The 27,336-nt window shown below is 39.1% G+C and overlaps 1 protein-coding gene and 1 long non-coding RNA gene across 5 annotated transcripts in view; one reads left to right on the top strand and one right to left on the bottom strand.

The window, feature by feature from the left end:
* Nucleotides 1–27,336, top strand: part of SLC39A10 (solute carrier family 39 member 10) — a 59,536-nt gene that overhangs the window by 12,590 nt on the left and 19,610 nt on the right. The window contains exons 1-2 of one of the 2 annotated variants that reach the window (XM_065638081.1): nucleotides 8,797–8,857; nucleotides 25,539–26,585. In XM_065638081.1, coding sequence (XP_065494153.1) covers nucleotides 25,548–26,585 — 1,038 coding nt within the window. In that variant the 5' untranslated portion in view covers nucleotides 8,797–8,857; nucleotides 25,539–25,547. Of the gene's footprint in view, nucleotides 1–8,796; nucleotides 8,858–25,538; nucleotides 26,586–27,336 lie in introns of those variants that run through there. The other variant, XM_065638082.1, reaches the window with a different exon arrangement.
* Nucleotides 2,169–22,997, bottom strand: LOC135990418 (uncharacterized). 3 transcript variants are annotated; one of them, XR_010606410.1, is made up of 4 exons: nucleotides 9,024–9,142; nucleotides 3,032–3,109; nucleotides 2,687–2,759; nucleotides 2,169–2,469 (listed from the first exon to the last, which is right to left on the bottom strand). It is a non-coding gene; the product is annotated as an uncharacterized LOC135990418 (long non-coding RNA). The 3 variants fall into 3 exon arrangements; XR_010606412.1 differs by lacking the exons at nucleotides 3,032–3,109; nucleotides 9,024–9,142 and adding an exon at nucleotides 22,723–22,997; XR_010606411.1 differs by lacking the exon at nucleotides 3,032–3,109.

The following is a 27,336-nucleotide window of genomic DNA, read 5'->3' as shown; positions in this document are numbered from 1 at the left end:
GAATTTTAGTGCACTGGAAATGTGATAGATCGTAGGCTTCCAAACTTCAGATCTCACTTGCAATTAATCCAGTGGATTTGTCTCTCATATATTTAACATTTAATTAATAGAAAAGTAACTCTGAAAATGTGAATGAAATTACATTGTTTACTCAGTTACAAAGACTTATACTAAGCTACTTGCAAAAAACAGAGAGAGCTGATCCTCTGAACTAAATACTGTTCCAAGTATGGCTGTGATTCAAACAGCTGTGTTAAGGTACTAGGTTTAGGTAATCACGTAAGTGGTCAGACAGCCAAATGCTATTCTGAGACTGCTTTTAGTGAGAACCACTAGCCACTCACTTTAATATATGAACGGGGTGAAGCACCTTCATGAGTTGGTTTTTTTTTTATTCTACCTCAGCAGTAACTTATACTAAAAAACTATTCAGAAGTTATACATATATGCTCTTCACATGTTTAGGGAAAGCTGCCTGTTGGAAGCAGTTCCCCAAGCAGACATTATTTACTGAGAGATGGCACTGTGATTACATGAAAAAATAAGTATCAGTTCACTCCCATACCTTGAATTTTGCCCATATCTGTCCAAAAGACAGTCGTGTTTGTTTTCTTTTTTCAATTAATTTTCATCACTGCATGTTTGTGGAACATCTTGGTATACATTCAATAATGTAAACCAGTTATAAAGAACCGCTTTTGCTGTACAGCTATTTATTCTAAATATTCTTGGAACACACTGTTTTACCAACAAAAGGCATGAACTAAAACTCGTATGTTTCTTCTTGGAGAAGCCCACAATAATTTCATTAGAGCTACCATAGAGGCTCATCTGAGTTCACCTTTTGTGTCTATGGGAATGAAATTTTAGTTACATTTATAAAGTGAGAGGTAAGAGATAAAAGAGGGGATGGTTATCTGAGAGGGATGGAAAGACATAGTGTGAGTGAAATAAAAACATAACTTTTTTTTTTTCCTTCCCAATTTCAGTGTTGACAAAACTGGCACTAAGTTTGTCTCTGGTTTGCTTTCCCCCCAAATTTGCTGATATAACTAATGAACGGTCAATATTAGTCCAACCCAGCCCTTGCAGAAATGGTTTTATTTTCTCTCAGCTTGTTTCCTGGCATTCCCATCCTTGAGGCTTCTCAGAGCTCTCTCAATGCTCTGATATGTGCTAAATACATCACCTGACATGGCAGCAAAGACGCATGACCACATCCCCTCTTTCACAAGGAGTCCCACTAGTCCCGTGCTTGCTTGAGGAAATGCCTCAAAACTCTCTTCCTTTTCTAAAGGATAATGAGATTTATTCATCCCTGTATTACTCTATCCTTCTGCTGCTTTCACTTGCTCTCAGCAGAGTTACTGCTGGTTTACAGTAACAGGCATTAACTGAGGTTGCCAAGTCATGCAGCTGAAAAATAGCAATGAAATAGCAATTTGCCTCTCTTCCCAGCTTCTAGCTGTGCAACATCCACATGACGTGTCTCTCCACATAATTTCACTGGTATTCTCTGATTTTCACATTTCTTGTCATTTAGACCGTATTCTACGTGTCCCTATGCTTTTTCTTTTTGTATATCAGCTAAAGTTTACTCTCTTCTTCGTAGCTGTTTATGCTTAAATTCACACTCCTACTTGTGTCATTAAAACTGCAATTACCATCCAACTGTGTAATGCATTTTGGGGCAGCAACATGGAAAATAAAGCTGCAGCACCTAGTAGTACTGTCAAATGGTTGTAGTTAAAGATTTGGAAGTCGGGGTGTTTCCTAATGTCGTTCATACTCCTGGTGCCTCATTTGTTTTCTGTAGGAATGGGGAGTTTTAACGTGCTTTTACATCATAGAATACAGGTGGGACAAACACAAAAATACAAATTATTGGGAAAGAACCCAGCGACTTCAGTGCATGCCAACATTTCAAAGCCAAGGTCATGTGCTTTTAACATCGATGGCACCCTGAAGGCCAGCATCCTACTGCTCCCTCCAATTCCCACTTATGTAATTATCAGGCAAGAAACGATAAACACAGCTAATCTTAAGCTAACTCTTTGCCTAAACTGTGAGCTAGTTATCAATAATTTTGATTTTGAGAGCCTCTCTGTTGATTTTAGAGTTTGGTACTGGTAGAGCCGATTTAAAGAAAATCAAACGAAACACACGTTTCATAATTTGCTTTATTTCTGCAAACAATATCTTTGCTTGTTTTCCCCACCAGCACGTGTTCTTGTCTCCTGTCTTCTCTGTAGATGTTCCCTTGAGGTTTGGATCTGTGATAAAGAAGTGATGTGGACGTACAACATCCTTGGCCATTCATTCATGCTTAAGTCACTGAAACATGTCCACAGTAGCTCGTATCGGCTCCCCTTTCCACTGCTGACATTTCATTGCTGATCAGTCCCTCCTGAGGTATTGAACACAGGTAGCCAGTAACTGCAGGATGTCTTGGCTTCCCAGTACTGCCTGCTGATAAGGGAGGAATTGCAGGAGTTGAAAATTTGTCATTTCCACTTCCATGTGCCATGGAGGTGAAAGAAATGGGAAACTTCAGCCCAGCTGCCTACAAAAACACAGCTTTAGAAGAGCTACGCTTGTATTACTCAGCTAAGTTTAGGTCATATATAAAGATCACCAATCACCAAACTAGTGGTTAAAAATTGGCAGGGACATAAAAGCTACTGACCTTCCTTTTCTTGCTTTATTCTGCTCATTGATTCTTTCAGATAATGTCAGCGACAGTATCATTTTTTTCCATTCTGTTTGAAAAGAGGGCGTAAAACAAATTCCTTAGTGTGTAAAGAGATTACATTAAAGTCAATATTTCCTCTTCAGTGAGGTGGGTCAGTTTTGGAATCGATCCAGTTTGCTTTCAGAAGAGGAATTTCCAGTTTACTCCACCCAGCCAGCTAGCACAGCTTTGTTTAATGTTTTGAGCCCTGCCGGGCTCCAGCAAAGAATATCCCATATTTATCGAGATAGAGATTTTCTATGGGCATGACCGTAAGTTCTTTGTGCTCAGCAATCTCACCTCAGTCATGTGCTGGAGGAAGCAGCTGACGGGGCTTTACTCTCCTATCATATCCTTTGGTATGAAGAGGAGATCTTTCTGCAACCATTGTGCAAATAAAAAATGCCAGAAAACAGGTGTTTTCAACAGGGAGGAAAGACAAGAGAAAAAGAAATCAACCTGAGTCTGCAAGAGGAAGAAGGCTGTGACACACTGTCCTCACTTTCTAATATCTTCCATTTGAATCTTATCCTAGCCCTGGTGCCAGCAAATCCTGTGTCTCAGATCCAAGGAAAGGGCTTTGGGCTGCTTTGGATAGTAGGACTGCCAAGTTGTGTTTAAAACAAATAATAACAAAACAAAGGGAGAGTCATTTAATAAAGTTTGCCCGGTGAGGGTCTTCCTGTGGACAAACTATGCTAGCATTTGCTAGCTTTGCAAAATTAACCAAAGGTCTATCATATTGGCTTTTTTCCATATTGCAGAAAAAAGCTTTGTGTAGAACAAATACTTCAGTTGTTGCTGCAGCACCACGCCCTTTTGCTTATGATCTTTGATGTTTATGTAACCATAAGTCTAGAGCCAATGAAAAAGGTTTTAATTTTTTTCAATAAAAATGTCAGCTTGTGTTTAAAAACAAAATCAAAAGACCTAGCCCTTTCCCACAGAGACCAACTCAAACTTGTAAACCAAAAATCTTTAAAACCTGCATAATGTTTTGTCATGTTTAAAAAAAAAAAAACCCAAACATGGTCCTCTGTTTAAACTAATTTCCTATCAGTATTTACACTGATAAAATCACGCAGACTGTGTCATTGATATAAACAGTTTTGCTTCAAAACCTACACATATGCCTATACCTGTTTATATGTTGTCTGAACATGTCAGTATGTACATGCTGTTGTAAGAGAAGAAGGGTAAGAATTGTTTTAAAAACAAACCAAAACAAGCTCAGATGGATTTCCCTTTTTGTCCCATCTTATGAGTAATAAAACTTTCAAATTATACTTTCTAGCAGTACAGCACTAGCCAGATCTACTTTGAATTACCATTGGAATTTATACTGTCGAAACCAATTAGAACTAACTAAACAAATCTGCCAAGCAAAGGCTTAAACAAGATCACCCAGTTTAGCAGGAATGTGAAAAAAATCTCTACTAAAAGTACTGGTTTTATATGTGGCCTGGGAGTTAAATAAACTTGGGTGTTCAATTCACTGGAAAGAAGCCAAGTAGTCCTGCAGCAGTGGAAGCCCCCAGGGGACATCATGCCTACCATGGGCTTTAGTCATGGGATCACCACTAGCTTGTAGAGATACTTAAGCTCACCCTGAGGCTTAAACAACTTCACTTATGTCCTTGCCATAAGCAGAGTTTTAGCTGCTTCAGCACCCACTCTCAGTGCCCTCTTGTACAGCCTGGGAATGAGTACATATCCCACTACCCAATAGTGAGAGTACAAGTACGCATAGAATCATATATTAATAGTAAGTACATTGGTAAATTCAAAGCAGAAGAGACAAGTGTCAACAGGTCATATTTTGAGATCCAGATTAGGAAAGAAAATGTCTTCTGTATGATTCCCTGATATTTCACTTCAGCAGCTCTTGTTAGTTCACTTCTGAGCAAAGCCTCCTGTAGCAAAGGGCTTTCACTCCTAAGGAATTTGGCAAAACCCGTCTGCTTGGCAAGTCAGCATTGACAATAGCTGTGCCCTGTGAGCCATTCTCTGCCTCCTCAAGGTTAATTCTGCCACTCGCTATCTCCATGCATCTCTTTAGCAAGATGAATAATAATTGTTGGCCACTGTCAAATAAGAAATGGCATTTCTGACTTTGATTCAGGCTCTCAGAATGAATAAAAGGCAAGGACAGAATCTAGGAAAATGTTTTAAAGAACAGGAACAGAAATATACATGTAACATATACACCACAAACCCAGCTATGTTGGCATTCAAACCGCCTTAAATTCTGATTAAATCTTTGGACAAAGTGATTTCAAATGAAGGAAGAAGTTGATGTTTCAAGCCATTATCTTGGCTTTTTCTTGAGACATGAGTATTTCAAAAATAAGGGAGTTAAGCTGGGTTCTTCAAACAAGTTGAATTTGCCAGAGTCTTGTGCTTTAGGGGGTAAATGAACAGCCACGAAAAACCTGCTTCTTAACAAACTGCTTTTGTGTATATGTATGTATGTCAGCCTTCTATCCCTCACATGCAATTGGGTTGTTAAAACAGAGGAGGGGAAGCGAAATCGGCATATGAGATCTGCCAAATGCTGTCCCGTCTCACACATCTGCTCTTTAGGGCTGCATCTCACATCTGAAGCACAACACCAGATCCTGTTTCTTTCCTTTATCATTGTCTGTGCTGACACAGCTTAGCTGACCTAAACTGGGTCTGCTGACCTAAACTAGGGTCTGCTGACCAAATGGTTCAGGTCCACGGGGTGCTGGAAAGGGGTCCTAACTCTGTTCTGGAGCAGGATATGTGCCTCTAGGCAGGACCCCATCTTGAGACAAGACCTGTGAGAAGCTATCATCTGCTTTTGCAGCATTATACCCCCAGCCGTGCTATATTAGTTGATAGAATATATTCCCTTCCTGCAGCCCAATGTACAAGGGTGTCCCGTGCCGTGTTCCTCAGCAAGTAAGTGCCCTGTGAGAGGAGAAGGAAAAAAACCAAACAAGCAGAAAACCAAACCAGACAGTTCCATTCTAAGAGTATAGTAACATATGGTTCTGTTTGAAGCTTGAAGAGTCAATCTGGATTTGTTGTGTGCATTTGTGTTATCTGAAGCTGTCAGCACTCTGTTGTACCAGCTTCCCTGCAGCCCAGAAAGTTGTTCCAGGGAAGTTGTTGCAGAGGAGCAGACCTCTCAGCTGCATGTTTTTCATAGCAATGCCGGATTTAATAGTTTTTGTTCTGGGTTTCTGAAGCTGGGGTGCAGAAACTTGTACTTTCTTTTAAGTATTGATGTGCAAGCAGTTGTACTAAAACATACAGTTAAAACTATGGAGAAGTAACAGAACTGCAAGATACAATGTAAAACTCTAGGGAAAATATTCTAGAGACAAACTTTTCGATGTAGCAAACCATCACCAGACTAATCTGGAAGGTTATAGCTTAACCCAAAACACAAATGAGAGTCTCATTTCCTAACAGGAAAGGGTACTCCATCTCACAGTGCTGGCAGGCCTACTAATGGGCCCTTCTGGCTTTAAAATACACAGATACATGTTACAGCGTGTTGCAGCTGCATAGAGAAGCGCTGAATTTATTTTTTTAATTGGTATACCTTGTGTGGGTGAATCTCTGGAAAGTAGCTATGTAGCATCAGTACCTCCACAATAGGGCAAAGTTGCTTTCAGAAAAGCTTCCTCACCCACCTCCCTAAATTTTCTAAACACAGTAAAACTAGTGCAAAATCAATCAGTCCTGAAATTTTAAAGGACCTTTCTGTATTAAACCTATTCATTTCAATTCAGCAATTGTAGTGTTCTTTCTGGAGTTCTTTATTTTTTAATGAGATATTTACATTATTTGAATTTTACTCAGAAAAGCTAAGAAACCCCATATGCTCTATTTTATTTCCATGTACAATTCACTCAGAATAAACTCTGAAGGAAGAAGATACAAAACTTTACATTTTTTTACATTTTTTGCACTCAGTGAATTTCTTTCTAGACTAAAAAGCAACATAAATCAGTCAAGCCTAGTGATGACCAGAGGGTATCGTGGTAGGTATCTATTGACCCATGTCAGAATCAGGTCTGTATTTTATTTGCAGTATAAAATTCTGAGAGATAAAGGACCCACTTTGAGGCAGAAATCATTCAAATCAATATACAAATGATCTGGTGCAAGGTGGGTATAAGACCTCATAATCACTTCAACAGTCCCTAAAATCTGACCTGAGCAGGGGCTGTCAAATTTTTGGACTAGTGTGGTTTGTATTCTAGTGTTTGATTTTGGAAAAAAAAATGGAAGGAACATAGATGTTATTTTTTTTACCTTCAAAATAAATACTGAAGAGAGAAAAAAGTGTTGGAGGAGAGTTGAAATTAGAAAGTCTGTCACTGGGACATGAAAATGATTGGGGGAAGGGGGGAGCAAAAAGTAATTGGAAAAGTTCAGCAAAGATTCAGCATCGCATACCAAAAGATTAGTGTAGCATAACACACAAAGCTGATGTGGCCTTAGGTCCAGAACTGTTTAATACCTCTATATGTCTTTGTCTTTATCAGGTTTTTACATTATCTGCTTTATAATGAATATTCATCTTATCTGGAAAAGTTTGCTCTGGTTTTCTTTTGCACTGTGACTTCAGTTTTATGCTTACACAGTTTTTGGAGTTTTATAGATATCAACGTTCTTTTGGTTTCTAAACAAATACTATTAATTCTTTACAATGTTGGTATTTTGAAGTGGTTTTGTTTTCTCGGGATGTGGCACCAAGCAAAAATTCACACAATGACTTTGGGAAGGTATTGAGGCAGATGATCATGGGGTAAGGCTTGGATTGAGATAGGGACTATGGATAGGACTGGATCCTGGCTCTGCCAGGCCGGACTTAGGACAGTGCTGGTGTGAATCATCTGGTTTAACCAAAGGGACAAGTTTAGAAAGGATTAGGTGAATTAGTTCAATTCAGTAGTAGTCTAAAAGAAAAATCTGCGCCTCCTTAAAAAATAGAGGGGAAGAGTTGGTTTGCTTGTAGATCGAAGCCTGCAATGGAAACATCAGTTATTTCTGGAGGAAAATGTGGTGAAAATTGTACGCAAATTTCTCAGAAAGAAAAATGAAATGGCCTAAAACTTAAAGTGTTCCTACAACTGCACTTTCTGTAAATAACCATTACAAAATAAGCTGGTTTATTTTAAAATAGTGTTTGATGTGAAGGACTCTTATGCATTGTAGGTCTTACAAGATGTCTACTGATCCTCAGTGTTGTCCGGAAAGTTTTAATTTACATGCGCTGTTACTTTTTCTTGTTGCTGTTGGTATTGTGTAGGAATCAAATGTGCGGTGATGAGGGGCTCCACCTCCAAGAGGGGGGTCATTCCTCATCTAGATGAACAGGTTTTGCTTTCATCTCACGAGTAAGCCCGACGGGATTTTCTAGAGTTAAATAAATGGGTTTAAATACGCATCCGGCTCTCAGAAAGGCACCTCGGTACGAAAGCCGAGCTGTGTCCATGAGACAGCCTTTTCCTCCCCAAAGGCCCTTTCTCCCCAGGCCAGGGGCAGGCCCGCAGGCCGGGCCCGGCTCCTGGCTGGGCGGCCGGCTGTTCTCCGCCGGGGTCGCGGCCCAGGCAGCGCTGGCTGCGAGCTCTCGCCGCAGCCGATGAAGCGCAGGCGGCACGGCCGGCGCTGTGCGGGGCCCCGGCCCGTTCCCCCCGGCCCGTTCCCCCCGGCCCGTTCCCCCCGGCCCGTTCCCCCCGGCCCGTTCCCCCCGGCCCGTTCCCCCCGGCCCGTTCCCCCCGGCCCGTTCCCCGCGGCCGCGACCGCTTGAGTGACGAGCGCAAGCCACCGCAGGGAGGGGGGGTGGGTGCAGACAGGCGCTACGCCATTTTCGTAGTCCGCGGTGGAGCAGGGGAGGGGGAAGTGAGGCGGCGGGGGGTGCACGGGAGGAAATGGCTCCGCATTGGGCAAAGCGGGCCGCGGGGCCGCCCGTGCAGCCCGATCCGCATGGTGCGTAGGGGTGAGCGCGGGGAGCGCGCCGGGGCCTGGCGTAGCCGTGGTTGGTGAATAGCGTATCGGCGGCGGCAGCTGCAGGAGGAGGAGGAGGAGGCGCCGCGGCGGTTTGGTACCGAGCGGAGAGGGAGATGCACACGGCACTCGAGTGAGGTAGCTATAAAACCCCATTTGTTTACATTCCCTCCCCCACAACCGGCCGGCGCTGCGGTGCGGGTGGCGGCCGGCCCCGGGCTGGCGGCGGGGCGGGGTGGGGGGACAGGGGTTACGGCGGAGGAGAAGGAGTCGGTGGCGATCGGCAGTAACGGACACCACCTACCCGGGATGCGGAGCGGCATGAGCGGGACACGGCGGCGCGGCCGCTTCACCACGTTGCGGCGGCGGGACCCGCCGGGCGGGCCTGGGGCTGCGCGGGTGGGCGAGGGCGCCCGGGGGGGCGGGGGCTGGGGGCCGTGCGCAGCCTCCCCCTCGCTGAGGCGGCGGAGCACGAGGCGCGGCCCCGGCGCGGCCCCCCGACCCCGCGCTTCCCTTCCGAGCCGACCATGCGGCAGGTAAATGCTGCCCGCCCCCCGCCCGCAGCGAAGGGACCGGGATGTGGCTGCGGGGCTGTGGCTGCCCGTCGCCGTTCGGGGCGGAGAGAGGAAAGGGATCGGGGGGGTGGCGAGGGGCGCCGCGGGCTCCCGCTGAGCTGGCGGGCGGCAGGGCCGCTGCAGGGCGGGCTGGGGCCGGGCAGGCCGCCGGGGTTCCCCGGCGCACGTAGCGCGCCTTCCCGTCTGGGCTGCGCTTCCCTCCCGCAGCCTTCCTGTGCTGAGGGCGCGGTGGGGGTGCCCCGGCCCCGGGGAGCCGCGTTGAGGCCCCCGGTGTGGCTGGAAGGTGCTCTGCCCCCTGCCGCTGGGCGCTGCAGAGGGAGGGTCACGGTCTCCGAAGGAGTGGTACAGTGTCGTTTTTGTTCGGGGGCAGTATGGTGATCGCGGATGATGAGCGGGCCACGATTAAATCTTGCTTGGCGTAATGGTCCTAGCTAGCGCTAAGAACTGGAGAGTTGCGCTCGGGCTGTAACCCGCACATAACCCTGAGCGAAGGTAAGAGGGGGTCAGGAGAGTCCGTCAGAGGCTGTAGCATACCGTGCACGGGAGTCGTGAGTGAAAGGAGTTAATTGACTGTTATCAACTATTTCTGCTGCCTATGCTGCACCGTTTGGAAACGTGACGTTGAAACTTTGCAATAAAATTGCTCTTTAAAATTAGTTATCTTTGTGGTTTTTGGGCGCCATTCTGTAGAAATTTTCTTACCCACTAGCTCTTGAACCCTTGCCTCTGAGCAAGAGTTGCCTGAGTTAGAAATAATTCTGGTTTCTAGCACTTCAAACATTTTATGACTTTAAGTAACAATCACCTTTTTTTTTTAAAATTAAGATAGGATCTTGTACCATAACACTGAGGGAACCTGTGATACATGAAGCCTGGTACAGCACTGAGGAAGGCACACTGGAAGGCCTGGTTAGCGTTCAGAAATACGGAAGCAATTGCCATATAGTTAACTGAAGTAGTTCCTGGGGGGCGTTTAACTGGTATGTTACAGTGTCCCTTGGGGTAGTAGAAACTGATACATAAAAAGAGAAAACTATACATAACAGGTATCCTATTAGGTTTTAAAAATTCTGTTTTAACAGAGAATGCACATGGATTTTCCTTTGCTGAAGAATGTGCTTTCTATTTGGTGTGTAGGGGTATAGGTACTCTGTGTGGACTGCTGAGGTGTACTAAGCTCCAAAGCAAGAATTAGATGACTACATGGTTACTTTGTGAAGAAGTTCTGTGGTTCCCAAGAACATTGAGACCAATGTGACTAGAGACCTGCCTAACTAGATTTTTGTTTTAAACCAACTTAAGATAGAATTGGTGGTATTGTATTGCAGAACTTCTTTTTAAACAGCTTGCAACAGTTACATGCTTTAGAGGGGAAAAGAGTGCAGCTATGTAATCTATTTCTAAAAAAAAAAAAAAAAAGGCCTGTATGTATACTGGAAATCAATTGTGTTATGAGATTAGTGGTGCAAGTTCCACACGGTAACGTACCCTAGTGTCTGCAGAAAGTGGATATAGAAGAATCGTACACAATTGCCCATCTGGAATAGGCAACATGAAAGAAGATTCTGTCTACATTAAAAAAATACATTCAAAACAGTGAGGTTTGTTTTAATTAGTGTTCCTTGGTTTCGTGTAGGTCTTCATGCTTTCCAGACTGGCTTAAATAAAAGCCAGCTAGAAAATTTGGAGTATGTATCCAAACAGTCATAAAATGTGCAATTATAGAAAAGTTGTGGTTTAAAATGGTGCGAATAAGCTCACAGGTTTAGATGTCTTAATGTTTGTTTCTCCCATGACAAAAAAAAATCTAGTGAAATTGGATCATCAGGGTAATTCAGGCATGTTCCAGAAAGTTAAATTTACCTGAAGAAGCACAGATCCTGCTGCCGACTTTCGTCTATTACAGTGCATGGAAGTACTTTTTAATTAGCGGTCTCAAACTAAGATTTATGTGACATTGTAACAATATCCATCTTCTAGAGTTATATTGTGAAATGCCAGCAGGAGTGTACTGAATGCATATGTACTTAGGCCTTGTATGTTAATAAACCATTCCTTTTGAATATTCAGTAGGAAACCTTAGTAAGGTATACATCTTTTGTGTAGTTTGACTTACACAAAGAAGATAAATGTATACACATGGAAAAATTAACATATCCAACCTGGCACAGATTTCCTTCGTGGTCTTCATTAATAAGTCAAGCAACTGTGAATAAGATACTTCTATTCATACTACATTTTCTGCAAAGCAGCAGCTGATTCAAGTAGGAAGAAACTTTTAAGTAGTGCCCAGATAATATGGACTTCAAGTTTAGGTATATATAGACGTAGAGGAAGTACGTTTGGACTTTTTTGCTTTGGCTGTCCAGTTTTAACATTGTTTGATCATGATTGTACCTATTGTAATGGCTGTTATTCCTGTCTCTGTCACAGTTTTTACAGAAGTGGAAGTTTATTTTGAACCTATGATGGGCACTTGATAAATCAGTGATAAGATAAATCAGTCTGGATTTGGAAACATTATGTGTTTTCATCAGATGGAATTACTGAATTAAAATTACACAAGCTACTTAAAGCTAAGCGTGAAACTTTTCCTGTAAGTTAAGATTCAGTCCTTGACTGTGGTGAAACTTAGTGGAGAGATTGTGGCATCTTCACAAACTATTTTACAGCATTGGGGATGGACAGGTGTAACTGCGTGTGTGAACAATGAAAATTAGATCAGAACAAGAAAACCAAGAAAAACGTTTTCTTTACAGTTTTACTATCAACTGTCAGAACGTTTGCTATTATAGCATGTTATTTTATAGCATGTTTTCAGAATTGTCAACCAAACATATCCTGACTCTTTTCTTAACACATAGAAGTTTAAAAGAAGGAAAACTTAATCACAGTTCTTCTGTTCTTTGTGTAGCTGTGCTTTTCACAGAATTGAGCTTTAGGTGTAGGGAGAGTTCTGTGAGTACTTAGAATTTATGCCTTGTGGGGAGCAATTTCTGTTCTCTTAAGGTGAAGAAAATCAATATAACTTCCTGTTTTACTGTGGGAGTCCAACTTAATTTAGGGAGCAATTATTTGAAACAGTTTTATCATATGAAAAGTATTCATCTTTGGGGGTGGGCTACTGAAGTAATCTTAAACGAGAACTAGTAATTTTAGCTTGCTGACAAAGGTCTGAAGTAACACCTGATGCAGAAAGAATTTAGATTGTTTTTAGATAATTCTTAAATTGCAACTGAGATACTATTTGAAAAATACCTAATAAAGCCTGGTAAGGAAATGTGTACCAATTAGGCAAAGCTAATAAAAACAAATGGTTTTTATTAAGTTTCAAAACCCGATTTAAATGCTGGAAACTATGTCCTGCCTACGCTGTAATCTCCTGAAGGAAAGAAAGGTATGCACTACATCAGTCCACCTATTCATAAAATACTATGTGCTATGGCATCAGTGCGATTTCTCTTGGTTTTTTGATGCAATAAAAATCTGAGGAGTAAAGAAGTTTAAAAAATAATTGTTTGAAGTCACTTGTTTTGTTACCTCTTGTGATAATCCAACCCTGTACAGGTTTTAATACCCAGAAAGCTGGAAGCCAGCATGAAAGACTGGGAAGATGATGGTTTCCTGATGTCAGTCTCAAAAGCTTATGAGAAGAAGGGATATTGAAATTACATGTAGGGTGTTGTACCCGTGCTGGGGACATGGTTCATTACACTGGAAATGTTCTGGTCTTCTAGGTATCACATTGTGCTGCCTCATCTTCTCTCTTTGCATTTTCTGACTTCTTTGTGTGTTGCTGCAGAGGAGGAATGACTGAGCTGTTTGTTCTCTCTCAGCTTTTGATGACCCAGGAGCTTCATTCTCATCTGGCCATCACTTTTGCTATAGCTTGGCTGTGTTCCAAAGCAGTAGGTTGAGAGTGAAGAAAATCTGCTGGTTTTGCTAATGCAAAATTAGTCTGCTGCTAAAACAGATGGACCTATTACAGAATTTATAACTGCATTGTCTGTTGGAGGGCCTGAATGTAGGTATATTGGTCTGTTACTGCTGCTCTGTGAACATGAACGGAGTAAGAAATATTCCTGAGCAGATCTTGATCATTGGAAAAATGAACCTAGCAACCTGTGGATCAGTTTGCTTGTGTTTATCAGAAATTTTTGGCAGTGAAATTTAATGAAATTAAACACCAGGTTTGTTTGTTTGTTTATGCATTTTGTTTGGTTTTGGTTTCTGGTTGGTTCGTTTTGGTTTTCTTTGAAGAGCAGTCCTAAGAGAAATCTTGTTTTCACTTGTGAGGAATGTATCTTTAGTCTTATGATGAAGTTTGCTATAGAAACCTCCTCCTCTTCTTCTGTGTTGACAGTCATCTCAGTATTAAAGTATCAAATACATACAAAATGGGGAATATTAACTAGAGAGGACTTAGAGCTCTATAGCTTGTGAACTGTTAAGAGGTATAGAAAATTGTATTCTGTAAGCGTTCAAGTTAGTGCTTAAGTGACAAAGAGACACACATAATACTGGAAGTTAATGAACAACTATGATCATGTCTGAAACTCATTAATCAAATGAAGTCCTGTAAAAGTATTCCTGTGCTTAGTCTTTTTGTAAGACAAAATGCATATGTGAGATAAAACGCTCTTCAGATTAAGAATGTGCAAAGGAAGTTTTATGCAAGATTGCAGGATTTGCATAAAATTATAAACTCCTCAACAGAGACTTTGTGCAGTGTTTCTGCATGTAGGTTATAAACACTTTAGAAATAGTTTCCAATCACAGCTTCTAACAAATGCCACTATAATAAAATGTGAATTGCAGGTAGGTGCTGTCATACAGTTTATATATAAAGATAAGATATCTCAAGATTCCCTGACTTGTACTACATTCATAAACTGATCTTTCTGCATTTTTATTACAGCTGCATTTTTATTAACTGCAGTGTGATGATTATTAATGCAGAAAAATAATAACCTTGAATTCTGAAGCGTAACTGTAAATGATAATTGGTTTACAGCTGGTGATTTGAGATCTATAAATAGTTCCTCTTTTAACCAAGCTAATTGCTGATGGTAGTGTGCAGCCATACTTCGGTTGGAGTATCAAAGCAAAACAAAAGAAAGATACACGTAATCTCCAAGTAAATCTCATCAAAAAGGTGTTACTCAATGTGAATCTTGACGTGGATTTTTTGTGTTAATATTTATACCTCTTGTTATTCCTGACCTGAATGTCTGCCTATAGAGGACAATATCTCAACCTAGAAGTACAATTCTAAATTGTACTAGCTTACATTAAAACTTAAGATATATGCTGCTTGGCTGCCGTCCAAATAAGGTGGTAGCCTTGCACTGCTACATTTTTATGCTAAAAATAAAACAGTGTCATTTATTTGATGTTTGATATGATACGTAAAAAGGATAGACTTTCCATTATTCCTGTTCTGAACTGCATATTGAGGCAGTTGTCTAGCAGAGGCATTGTATTGATTTGTCCAGTTGCCCTCAAGACTTGTACCATATATTCAGGGTCAGATATATAGTAGCTGCAGCAGGATGTATATACAACATTTAGGTTTTTTATTGTAAATAATTTCTTAATGCTTGTAAGATATCCTAGACTTTTATTTAATTGGCAGAAAATTAATTAGAAGAAAAACAGCCTACATTTCCTCCGATGCTAAAACTTTTTTTTTTACACAGTTATTTTTTTTGTACAACAGGTAAGAGATTGATTTTTGTAAAGCATGCAGTGTAAATTTGTGCATCTGTATCTTGCAGAGTAACGTACAGAGTCCCAGCAGAACTTAATTTTTAGTGGCTTTGGGTAAAAATTCTCATGCTACCTAACAATATATATGCAATAGTAAGGAGAGAAGTGAGTGTTTTATGCTGACTCTTAATAGATTAGGATGAGATGCTTTAATAAGAAGGCAGCAAATATAGCAAATTATTATTACTCCTGTCTTCTTTGTATCAAGCTTTGTGGTTCAAATTCATTATAGTAAACAGTTATGCTAGATGATGTACAAATACTTTCACTGTCTTTGAAGACCTTACTGTGCCTAGTATTCCCCACAGAAACTGCTGTTTTGTCAGTGCTAAGTGGCTGCATTTGTCTAATGAAAGAGTGAATTATTATGGTACTTTTTAGCCTTTGATGCATAAGAACACCACTTATAGTTTAATTGTGGTATAGTTTAAGCCAAGAACCCCTTAAAAATGTATGGATTTTTGTTTGGTTGGTTTTGAGGGTTTTTTTGTGTGTGTTCTTTAGACTATGGACAAATTGGAATGGTATATCGGAATAAAACAGTGTACTTTTGTTGAGTTCTTAAAATAGTAATAAAATTGAAAAATGTAAATTGTCACTTAAGGGAAAGTTCTGAGAGTTCCTACAAGTAAATTCATTTACTGGAATTTTCTCTTTTACTGTAGCTTAATTGCTAACAATTCAGAATGTGGACATGAAAGGTGAAGGATTGATTACATTTTATAAACAAAATATTCTCTAAGGGAAACATTGAAAGGGGTACATCATTCTTCAAATACAAGGAATGTATTTTAACTATGGAAAAATACATTTCTGAATTTTTGCCTATATCTTATCAAATATGTCATGTAGTAGTTCCAAGCAGTGATTGAATCATAGTGAAATACTGAAATGATACCTCGTGTGCTCTGCTGTTGTCTATTCTGTACACACGGTTATGGTTTGCTTTGGTTTTACTTTTCTTGACAATAAACAAAGTGTGATCCTTAACATTTCTACCTCACAGTCCTGTTACCAGTAATGTACTTTTAAAATGTAATATTTACATTACAAAAGTTAAAGCTGAATATTAGAAAGTACATGTAGTTTAATCAGAAATTTATAAATAGTGAACTTAGCTTATCAAACAGGAAAATATTTTTTAGTATTTTTGCTTATTTGTTGTGCTTTGCTTTGAGGATGCTGGCCAAAGATAAGATACATTGTAAGCCTTGCCAAATTTCTAAAAAAAAAGGTATTTCAACCTTTTTTATTGAGGCATCAGGTTATGAGATTTCCCCCTACACTGAAGACTTCTCTGACTGGGGACTGTGGGATGGCATTAGCTACATATGGATGCCAAATACAGGTCTCAGTATCGAAGTATTTCAACTTCATAACCTGGCAATGAGGTGACCTGCTAGGAGACAGCATGTTATTCTAGGGACTAGATATCACAAAAACTTGAATGACTATGAAGAAGATCAGAAGATTCACAAGAAACTGTTGTGCATCTAGAAATAAGAAAAGTAAAGCCTCAGACTCTTGCCAGCACATAAATGTTTCGGTATCTTAAACCGTGGTTAACTGGAATCAAAAGTTTGTTCTTGGGATTAAACTCCCATACTGTTTATGTTTAATGATATTTTAAACTGTGTTGGTTTATATGTTAAACCATTTGGAGGTGTAGATGGACTGTAACTGTCTCGATTCTTAAGTGGTTCTTCAGTAGATTTTAATTACGCTGATGTGTGTCAGTTTACCCCAGTGGTTTAAGCCATCTTATACCACAAGTCTGTTAATTAGTCAAACATGGAATTTGAAATACAGTAATTTTAATTTGGCTTGATTTTGTAGAAAAATTGTGCAACCCTGATGACATAGGCATTTACTTTGGATAGCTTTAATAGGATAACAGTCAAGTATTTTGTGATGTGACTCTGATGTGCTCAGCAGACTCTGGAAGAAGGTGATGTACTGTCAATTACAGTAGCAAAAGGAGAGGTAAGGAGGGAGGATATTTTTAACAAAATATTGACTCATGGAATAATAAAGCATTTGTTATAGAAACCCATGTTTACATTCTGTGAATCTTAAATATTTTTGAAGTTGAACCTGTGAAATAGTGGTCACAAGTATTGATCCTTTGATTTTAGAGGTAGAGTCCAGTTTTCCTTTGTTTTCAGCTATCAGTGGCAAAGAGCATAAAGCGTCTTTCACAGAGGAATTTGATAACCCATAATTTCAGTGGTAGGCTGCCACACCGTTTCTGTTTGTCAAAAAGATAAAAACTACAAATATTTTATGCCACCCTTCGAGGAGTATGCTTCTTGATTAGTCAGGATGGTCTTGTTCCTCCAAAATACTGGATTTGTTTGGAGGTACGCTTACTGATTACTTTGTGTTAAAGGTTAGAGGCATCAAGGAGCACTTTTTTTCCTTTTTTTTTTTCTTTTTCTTTTTAGATTTCTTGTACCATATTATGACAATAGAAACCATTGTAGATGTTAATACTGGAAAAATCACAAGAAGCTGGTTCACTTGCTTATTAATGGAAATTGACAGGTTTCACATAATTGGGAGGATGTATCAAATTAGTGGGTTTCAGTCTCACGTTCCGTAGTATCTGTCCTTGCTCCTCTGTGGTGTTTTTAGAACGTACCCACACTTGTAAGGTGGTGGACACAGGGAAATACATATACATAATGGTATTTTTAAGATTTCGTTCAGTTTTAGCCCATCAATATTTTTAATTAGATTGGCTAAGAAGACATCTCTGCTTGCATTTTAGATTAAGAATTCTGCTTCCTTTCCCGTTTTCTGTCTCTAATCTTGCAGTAAGAGTAATACTGGATATCGAATACTACCTTTTCATTCATTTGCTTCGAAGTTCTGTCCCTTCAAAGTTTTTTTTAATACCTTGTTAAGAAAGATTAGGAGTTAATTGTGTGTGATTTTTGAAGTCAATCAGTATTTGTATCCATTTGAATGTTTGCCTCAATCATCCCACAGATGGGTAGCCATGTAGATCTTTAAGAATAATCTTGGCTAAAATAAATCAGAGCTAGGCAATGTTATGACTTGTGTTGAGGTCTTACTTGGAATGTGATAGAAATTACACATTTTTTGGTTCAGCTGGGCATTCTCTTAATGGATCTTCTGTTGAAATACATGGGACTATTTTATGTCACAGGTCAGATCGGTTAAGGTGCTACTTCTGAATCTGCCAAGATGTCTTTACAAACTCTTTTGTCTCCCACAATTACTGATGAAGGACAGCTTTGGGAACTCACTAACTCCAGGTGTGAGGGGTTCCTACCTGTTGTCTCTCAGATTTCCTGGAAAAGGAAAAAGCTCTGTCCTAAGAAGAGTAGTAGTTCTCCTGGTTTGTACTCAACAGAATGAATTTGCTAAGAAGAATTTGAATGGCATGTTGACAGAGGGCCTTATAGAAAGTCCGTGACAGTGGTTCATTAATTAAATCATCTGTTTAAAAATACAGATTTGCATCAATGGTGTATGTTGTCAAGTAAAAAATTTGCAAAATTTGCAACCTCTAAATTCTAGAAGTGAACTTCAGTAAACATAATCTGCCAGGCACTAATTTGGCATAGCACATGTAAAAGAAACATGCCTTAGTCACATTTTTCAATGGACTTTTATACTTGACAGCTTTTGTATATATATATATATATTTTTTTTACAATCAGAAAAGTCATCAGCTTAATAGTAGACATGCATAATTCCTTTTTGGATTGTAGCTGTGATAGAGGGTTTTTTACTGTAATAGTGTAGGAATTAAACATACAAAAGATGTGCCTTTAATGCTTTTTAATGTACTGCAAGTATTTTAACATAGCGCAAGGATGAAATAGGTATAGTGGTCTAAATAATAGGAAGAATAAAAATACTGCAACTGGTTTTAACACTTTATTGCAAACATTATTCTGTGTTGAAGGGAAAGTTGGAGAAATTATTCTTAAATGGCTTTCAATAGGAAATTTGTCCATTGCTGTTTTTTCAGTGTTATTTGAGTACATTCTGAGGTGGCCAGTTGTTTTATTTGTGCTATAGCCAAAGTACTGTTAGGCTGCAGATCAACCAAATCTGTAAGCTGGTGTTGCCATCAAAAGCAAGGTTGTTCTTTTTTGTGTGAACTATGGTGTTTGTGCAGCTGCACAGTGAGCCAGATAGGAAAAGTAATCTATCTTGAAAATAATTTTTTTTTTCTTTTTTTAGGCTGTTTTTCAGCAGAATCTAGTTGTACAGCTGCACATTGAACAGATCAGCAAACAAATGTGCTTGTGTACAAAAATGGTTTTGTGGGAATGGGAATGAATGAATGAAGCTGTGAGGGAGGGCAGGACTGCTGCTTTAAATGAAACACCATCTTAAAATATTTGTTGAACTTCAGCCTTAGTTCTAACAAAAACATTTGCTTACTTTCCGTAGAAAAATAAAATCTTAAAATGCAGGTGTGACTCATTCATCTTTTCAAGTATTTCAGTCTTACAAGCACTGGTATCTTAACGGGACCTAGCTGAACCATAGAATATTGTCACAAAATCAAACCAGCTCCATTATAAATTTTGTGCACTAATATGGACTTACGGACTAGATACAGTTTATATATGAAAGACTGAAAATTAATTCTTGGTAAGCAGAACTAACATTTATAGAACTTCCAGCTTTTGTTTTTATTATTCTAAGCTCTTAGAAGGATGCTGTACTCAGCAATTTCTTACAAGTAACTGTCCTTTTGAAGAAGTCTGTCCATTTTTTTTCCATTCAAAATAAAATAAGTGCCCCTTTTTGGATAACTGAGCTAGTAGATGGCTACTGTATTAGTTTGGGATAATTTTCTATATGCTTGGGATTTGGCATTTCAAATACCTTACATTTCAGATTTTTAAAAAGTTTCCATGGTGTGTTCAGTTATGCATAAATGCTTTCTGTACTATTTCTTATCTGGCATTAACTTAGCAAATATGGCTTGGATCAATTAGTTAATGGTCTGTTCTTACAAAGTGCCCCTCCTACTGGGCTGTAGATTTTCAAATGAATGAGTTTTACTTAAATCCACAAACCTGTTTTAGTGAAATTGAAGAGGGATGAAAATACAGGAGATGGGTGAGAACTAAAATTAGAAATCATTAATTATAACTTTAGATCTGTAGCATATTTTCCTATTTGTATATCCAGAAGCTAATGTCAGCTTAAGACTGATAAAACAGAATGAGATTATTATTTAATTGTTATGGCTTTCTTAAAATGTCTTTCAGTAACAGCAATATATTAATTTCATATTAATAGAGGTTTTAAAAATAATTTATCTTAAAAATGTGTGCTTGATTAATAGGACTTTATATTCTGGCATTTGTTAAAAACTTGAAATTTAGGAAATAAGAGTAGGTTCATTTGGATTTTCAGATTCCAGCCTTTTTTTGAACTGAATATAAGCATGAAATATTGCACACTTGCTGGAGTGAGAGTGGTGGGGGCATCTCTCCTGTATGTACATTGGAGTAAATACCTGCAATATAAGAAAGAATTTTAATTTTCAGGGATTTTAAGAAACACTGTCTTTGTGTGCTCAGTAGCTTTATTTCAATAAATACTTCTCTAGGCAATTCTCATAGAGTTATTACTCTGAGCAGTTCTTAGTAGAAATTAATTACGTAAGTGCTTATTTTCTTAGTGCTGAACAGATAATATCTTTGGTAAGAATATTGCTTTGTCTTTATTTTTGGTGCTTTTTGTCTTTCTCAGTTCTCTCTTAGCTGAAGAATGTGTTTGGTATTTGGTATGGAACTTCGGGTTGCACATGAAGTCTTGCTAAGGCATTTTAGTCGTGGCATTCAAGCTGAGTAGCTACTTAGAGGAGTCAAAGATATTTCTCAAAGATCTGTTCTGCAGATAGAAAAAATAAGGCAGAACATTGTTCAGAGAAAGCAAGGAAAGAAAGTTGAACAAAAAGGGACAATAACTAAAATAACTTGGGAAGGGGAGAAATCTAGTACATTTATGTTACAAGTATTTCAGGTTATTAAAATTGTTGGGAGAAGACAGGAAAAAGGGTGGGGGTAGGAAAGTGTGGCACCTAAAATAGTCTACTAACATGGTAGATGTGACTTTCAATTGAGTTTGAATTTTGTATGACCACATTATTTGAATCAAGGTTTGTTGTTTTTAAGTAAAGCCTAACTATCAAACTAGTTTTCTAGTTTCAGTGAATCAGTTGGTGATAAAGAAACAAAAATGTCCCCCAAAATCATGTTCATATATGAAGCTTTAAATGAAGTCTTGTCAAAAATAAACTGCTATAAAAGAACAGTTGAAATAGTAGGCACTGTGGAGAATTTTCAGGAATCCAGGGGAAATTGAATGAAAAAGGTTGTAAAAAAAATGCCAACTTTCTTCAGAGGTGCATTTAGTTTAATAGATGAAAGGCCATAGGCAGACAGTGGTTTAGCATAAAGACTGTGAGTTTTCCCTGCAGAAAAGAGAACTCCGTTGTACTGCTCAGGTATTTTGACCTCAAACCTCCGATTTAAAACCTGTGTGTGTGGATATGCCATCGCACTGTGTTTGGTATGAACGATTTGCTGGCCTTGGGGAGCGAGGAGGGGAAGGGATGCGTTTGGCAGTCCTGTGTGCGTTTTCTGAGATGTCAGCTGGTGTGGCAGAACTATTTATCTTCGCCACTGTAAATGTGCACCGTTTTTTTGTGTTCTGAGTTGGGGAGGCAGGAGGGAATTGCTAACAGCAATAGTAGGCAGAATCTTTTTCAACTTTGGTGGACCCTTGTCCTCAGGCTGTGCTTCCATATTCTTTTGAAGGGATTCAAGAGTCTTAATGTTCTTGTATTGAGATCAACTATGTACAATTCTGTGCCACTGAAATGTATAGAATTTGGACTTCAGCTTTCTGGTATTTTACGTGTGCAAATGCTGCCTGACAGCTATTTATAATTGCCTAGAGAATAATGAAGCTTGTTTAAAAAGAAACAACTCTTAATAGTTGTTCTGTTTGAGACTTCTTATCATGTGTACATTTGTTTTATAAACATCTTTGTTCTGTAACAAGAATTGCAATAGAAGATACAGCAGATTATATAATAGAAGATTAAAAATACTGTGCTACGGTTATTACTATTTTAATTGAAAATAGTGAAACATCTAATTGATTTTGAAATCGGTCTGATAATGTTCACCTCTTGTATTTCAGCAATCAATCATGATCAGAGGGTTACAAATGATTTTAGCTGTTAGAGCATGGAGGAAAGGTACCATTCAAAGCCGAACACCACAATTAGGGATGCATGACTGAAGTTTTAAAGTAATGTATTAGTAGCATTGTATGAGACAATCACATGAAAAAGATCATGAGGTTGTGAAAAGGATTATGAACATGCTTTAGTCCTGAATTTCCTGGTAGAGAGACTTTAGTCTGGATTGTGCTTGTTTAAATAATGATTATTTGACTTTGCTTATTCTGGTTATGTTACCATTATAAGCAAAGGGAGAGAAAAGGTGTCTTACCTAAAAAAAACCAGTAGTATCCTTTGAGAAACTGGATTTTACTTAAACTTGAGGTGCTGTTTTCAGTACAGAGAAACTGAAGTTAAAAAAATACTGAACAATTTGCTAGAGCATTACAGTATATACTGCATGTACTCACCTGCTGCTGCCGTCTGCTGTGCCAGCATGGAGAAGTTAATCTTTCTCCCAGGGCTTTCATTTGCCTTGCGTGTACCTTCACTGCTTATTCCAGATCCCAAATCTGCTCTTCACATTAGGCAACATTCAACGTTGTAAATCCTCAGTTGATGAAAATCAGCATATTCCTTTAGAAATGTGAAGCACTGTTGCTGTGTCCACAGCCACCCTCCTGATCCAGTACCTTTACTTACTGCCAGAGTGTTTCTGCTGCCTGGGATGGTGTAAGTCACAGAGCCCAGGTTCTCAGCCTGTGTGAGAAGGAGCATATGTTCTTTATCTAAAGGTTATGGAATGAGTTTCCAGACAATCATACGATCTGAGGTTTGACTCAGTCCAGTGACTCTTAGATAAAGATTTGCAACCTGTTTCCTTCTGCTCCACCAGTAACAACTCTGTACTTACTGTTTCCTCAAAGGAGAATGGAAGAAGCTTCTGGAAGGTGCTTTGAGATTCTTTTAATGTTTCTGTACTAATCCCAGTGAAGAACATTAAGGATGCCATAAATAGAGTCCATGAGTGAAAAAAGTCTATATGAAAATAACATCTCAGTAAATTTGGGGGATTAGCTCATCATACTAAATTACCTGAAAGGTTTGTTGCAGCCCTTAAATCAGTAACTGGAATGTAGGTGATTGAACTGGAGACAAACTGTGGTCATTGCAGACTGATGATGAAACAGTTGTGTACAAAAATAAAACGTTGTGTACAATGATTACCCATTGACCTATCTGATGTCGCAGGAGTCAATTTTGATACAGATGCCTCTGTTGGACAGATATTCTTCTGATCTTACATTTGTAACTGGGTCAGTAGTTCTGTGGGTTTTTTTAATCTTGCATGTGTTTGAAGCTCCAGTGAAAAGTGAATTTCCATGTTTGGTGTTTGTAGAGGTTGACAGGAAAAACTTTTCTCCAGTCTTCTGTTTTAACTCTGATTCCTTTTCCATGTCAACCTGTTGCAAGTATAGGAGTGTCCAAGAGACTTTTTTTTACCTTTGGGTGCACTAATATGGTTGTAAGTGCTTAAGAGCAAAACATCAATCTAATATTTTGGGAAATTAGGATGGACTTTAAATGTTTGTGCTTTTCTGCAAAGCACTTTCCTGACCAGTTTCACGAAGCACCTTTCGGAAGAACAACCCCATTTATGGTCTCTTGGCTGAAAGTCAGTAGCATTGAGGATGCGTTGTCCAGGTCACTTGTCTTTGTGAATGTAGGGCCAGTCGCAGCTCTAGTCAAGGTGCACGTGAGGACCTAAATCTGCTTGCAGTGTAAAAAGAGATGAAAGTATATGTGACCTGTTTTCCTGTGGCTTTACATCCTTGCAGTTGCCACGGTGTTTTGGGAGCATCTGAGCATACAAAAAGTGAGGTGGATGGAGTTCTGTCCTTATCGGCCTCTGAGCTCTCAGTTACTTCTCAGTCATATTGTAAATTCAAGTAGTTACGTGCAAAAGCCCTACTTCTGTGCTTACTGACTTCGTCTATTTTAATCAACTCTGTTAAACTGTTCAAAAGTCATTCAACTGTTTAAAGTTCCATGCTGTTTTCTTGTCTGCTCCTTTGGTGATGGAGAAGGCTTGATGTATCTAGTAGAGGGCTACATGGATCTAGCAGAACCATCGTAAATGTTACACACTTCATTTGGCTTGGTACCAGACAGAACAAATTAAGTGTTGCTAGAAAACCCTGGCAGTGTTTAAATTATTATTATTTTTTTAAAAACATGTATGTTAGAGGTTATTCTATACCTAAAATAAATCTCTGGAAAATAGGAGTCATAAAGTACAGCTCTTGGCTTATCCTTAGCTTTCTAGTTTGATAACATTTTTACATAAACTTGGACTTTTTTTCTTAAAAGGTTCTTTTATACTAATTATTCCAGTTTTATATAATTTTTTGCTAGCAGATGTAAACAAAATAAAGCCAACATATTTTGTAAAACAGTGAATTGTTTTCAACTCTGAACACAAAGTACTCTGCGATGTCCTCTTCATTACCTGATGTTGAATAGTAAGTTTCTTACATTTAATGCTAAATAGCAAACCATGTTGTCTAGATGATATAATTTCTGTAAATCAGCACTAACTACTTTGATAGTGTGTCAGCATTAACAGTATTTTTCAAGTTGCATAAACAGACATTTTGCATATAACCTTATTTTAAAATTAATGTCCACGTAGATCTTTGAAATTGGTAAGCTCGTCTAAGTAAAAAAACACTAAAAATATGAACATTTAAGCAATACAATGAAGTTGGTTAATGATGACAACTAATTTTTAAATCCCTAATTACCACTCAAAATAGAATATTTGCAGTGTGGAGGTACTTTAGCAGCACATAAGAACAAATGTTGTGTGGGTTTTTGACTGTTTTATCTGCCTGTCATCCCCATAAATAAAAAAAATAGTAGTATTATTTTTAAATAATTTTTATTCTTTTGCAGCTTGTGTTTTAACGAGATTTTCAATATTATAGGCTATCATAAGCATAGATGTTATGACTGACTGTAAATGCTGATCTTTTTCTTGTAACTACCTCCTGTAAGTATGGTATGTAAGACTGCATCTCTAAAATACACAGAGTCCATCTTACTGTTGGATAGTAAAGGTATATTAGTACAATTTCTGCAGTAAAAATACTGCAGTTGTTATCCTGTTAACACCAATATTTAAGAAGATTTGAGAGTCACTCGGTTGGTACCAGACTGATACTCATGTAGTACCAATGTTGAGGTTGCTTTTACACCTAAGTGCTTCCCCTTGTGTTTCTTGTAGGAAACAGAGATGAAGGTACACATGCACACAAAATTTTGCATCATTTGCTTGCTGACATTTATCTTTCATCAGTGCAATCATTGCCATGAAGATGGACATGACCATGGTCCTCATGAGGAACGTGTACACTACCATAATGACTATCAGATCTCAAATGCATCCTACTTCCATAACGGAGGAACAGAATCTGTGCCGAGTAAATTTTCAACGTTGGAAGCTGAAAATGAACAAAAACATTACATCGAAAAGATTTTTGATCGTTATGGTGAAAATGGAAGATTATCTTTTTTTGGCCTGGAAAAACTGTTAATAAGCCTTGGTTTAGGAGAGGTAAAAGTAGTGATGATAAATCATGATGATATTGGCCATGATCATGTTTCTCACTTATACGCTTTAGAAATACAGGAAGGGAGGCATTCTCACTCGCATAACCATCCTCATAGCCATGCAGGTCCAGAAAACCAAACCACAACTGGTGTGGCTGCAAAGAGAAACCATAAATGTGAACCTGAGAGAGACGCAGTAGTGTCATCAGTAAAAGATGATGGCAAACACATTCGTGACCAGAGTCGCCATCACCATCATCGCCACCCTCGTCTACATCATCATGACCGTAATGGTACACATCATTCTCGTAATGATTCAGTTGGTCATAGTGAACATGAAGAACAGAACCATGAGCCTTCAACAGAGACAAACACAACTCAGGATCAGCCAGAAAGAAAACAACGGAAACAGAAGAAGAAGCAAAAGATCAGCGACACTTCAGAAGCTGCTGCACAGAATTATGCCCCAGATCATAATCCAGGTGATCACAATCGTGTTCATAAACATGATCATGTACATGACGCATCTCACTTGCATGTACACCATCATGAACACAGTAGTGATCGTTCTACTAGTCATGGACATCAAGAGTCCAGTTTAGGTAATGAGGATGGACACCACCATACCAGCAAGCGAGAGGAACCTCATGTAAGAAAACATGCTATTTTTTCAACACGTAGTCGTAAGGATCATAATGAGGATGAACGTGATCGTGAAGAGGTGAGTATGAAATGGAGAACCGGTAAGTTGACTTTCGCTTTTGTTAGATACTAATTGAAGGTGCTGCATACCCAGAAATAACACAGCAGCATGTCTGTGACCGTTGCATGATACAGGTCGTTGAGTGAAAACTCTCAAGATCATGGCCACAGTTTTGAGTTTAGGAGTTTTCATTTCTGCCTGCCCATTGCCGATCTTTCCTCAGAGATCTATGTTCTTGCCTATTGATCTGTATAAAGGAGATCCTTAAAGCTTGCTGAGATACCCTGCTTACAGGTGGGGTTTTTTTCCCTTCCCAATATTAATGAATACTTCACCCCGCTCTCCCCCACTCCCGCCACTTTTTGGACTTCTTTCTGATTCTAAGATCATTAACATTTTTGGAAACTGCACAGAGACTCTTTCCTAAAAGAAACACCTGCATCTTTTCAATATGCTTCTAATTTCTTTGTCCTGAGACAAGCAGCATAGATGTAACTTCTGTAGCACTGTGCTCGGTGTAAGCTCCTCCATTTCTCCCTTCAGCATCCGTTATTTCTGCCAGGACCATAAATACACTTTCCCTTGCCCATTACAGTTAACTACAGAAGCAGGACATTTCGATATTGTGGTTTTAAACTAGAATAGGAAAAGATGGGAGTCAGTGCCACATTTGAGGTTTTAAACTGAATTAAAAAGTGAAACTCCAAACCGAAAAGGTTGGTAGGTAAAGTGTTAGAAAACCTGGTTTGGATTTGTGTTCTCCTACTCC

The sequence above is a fragment of the Caloenas nicobarica genome, chromosome 6 (genome assembly GCF_036013445.1).
Source record: "Caloenas nicobarica isolate bCalNic1 chromosome 6, bCalNic1.hap1, whole genome shotgun sequence".
In the NCBI taxonomy this organism is placed as follows: Eukaryota; Metazoa; Chordata; class Aves; order Columbiformes; family Columbidae; genus Caloenas; species Caloenas nicobarica.
The sequence above is the reverse complement of the archived record's forward strand: the minus strand, read 5'-3'. Positions and strand labels throughout refer to the sequence as shown.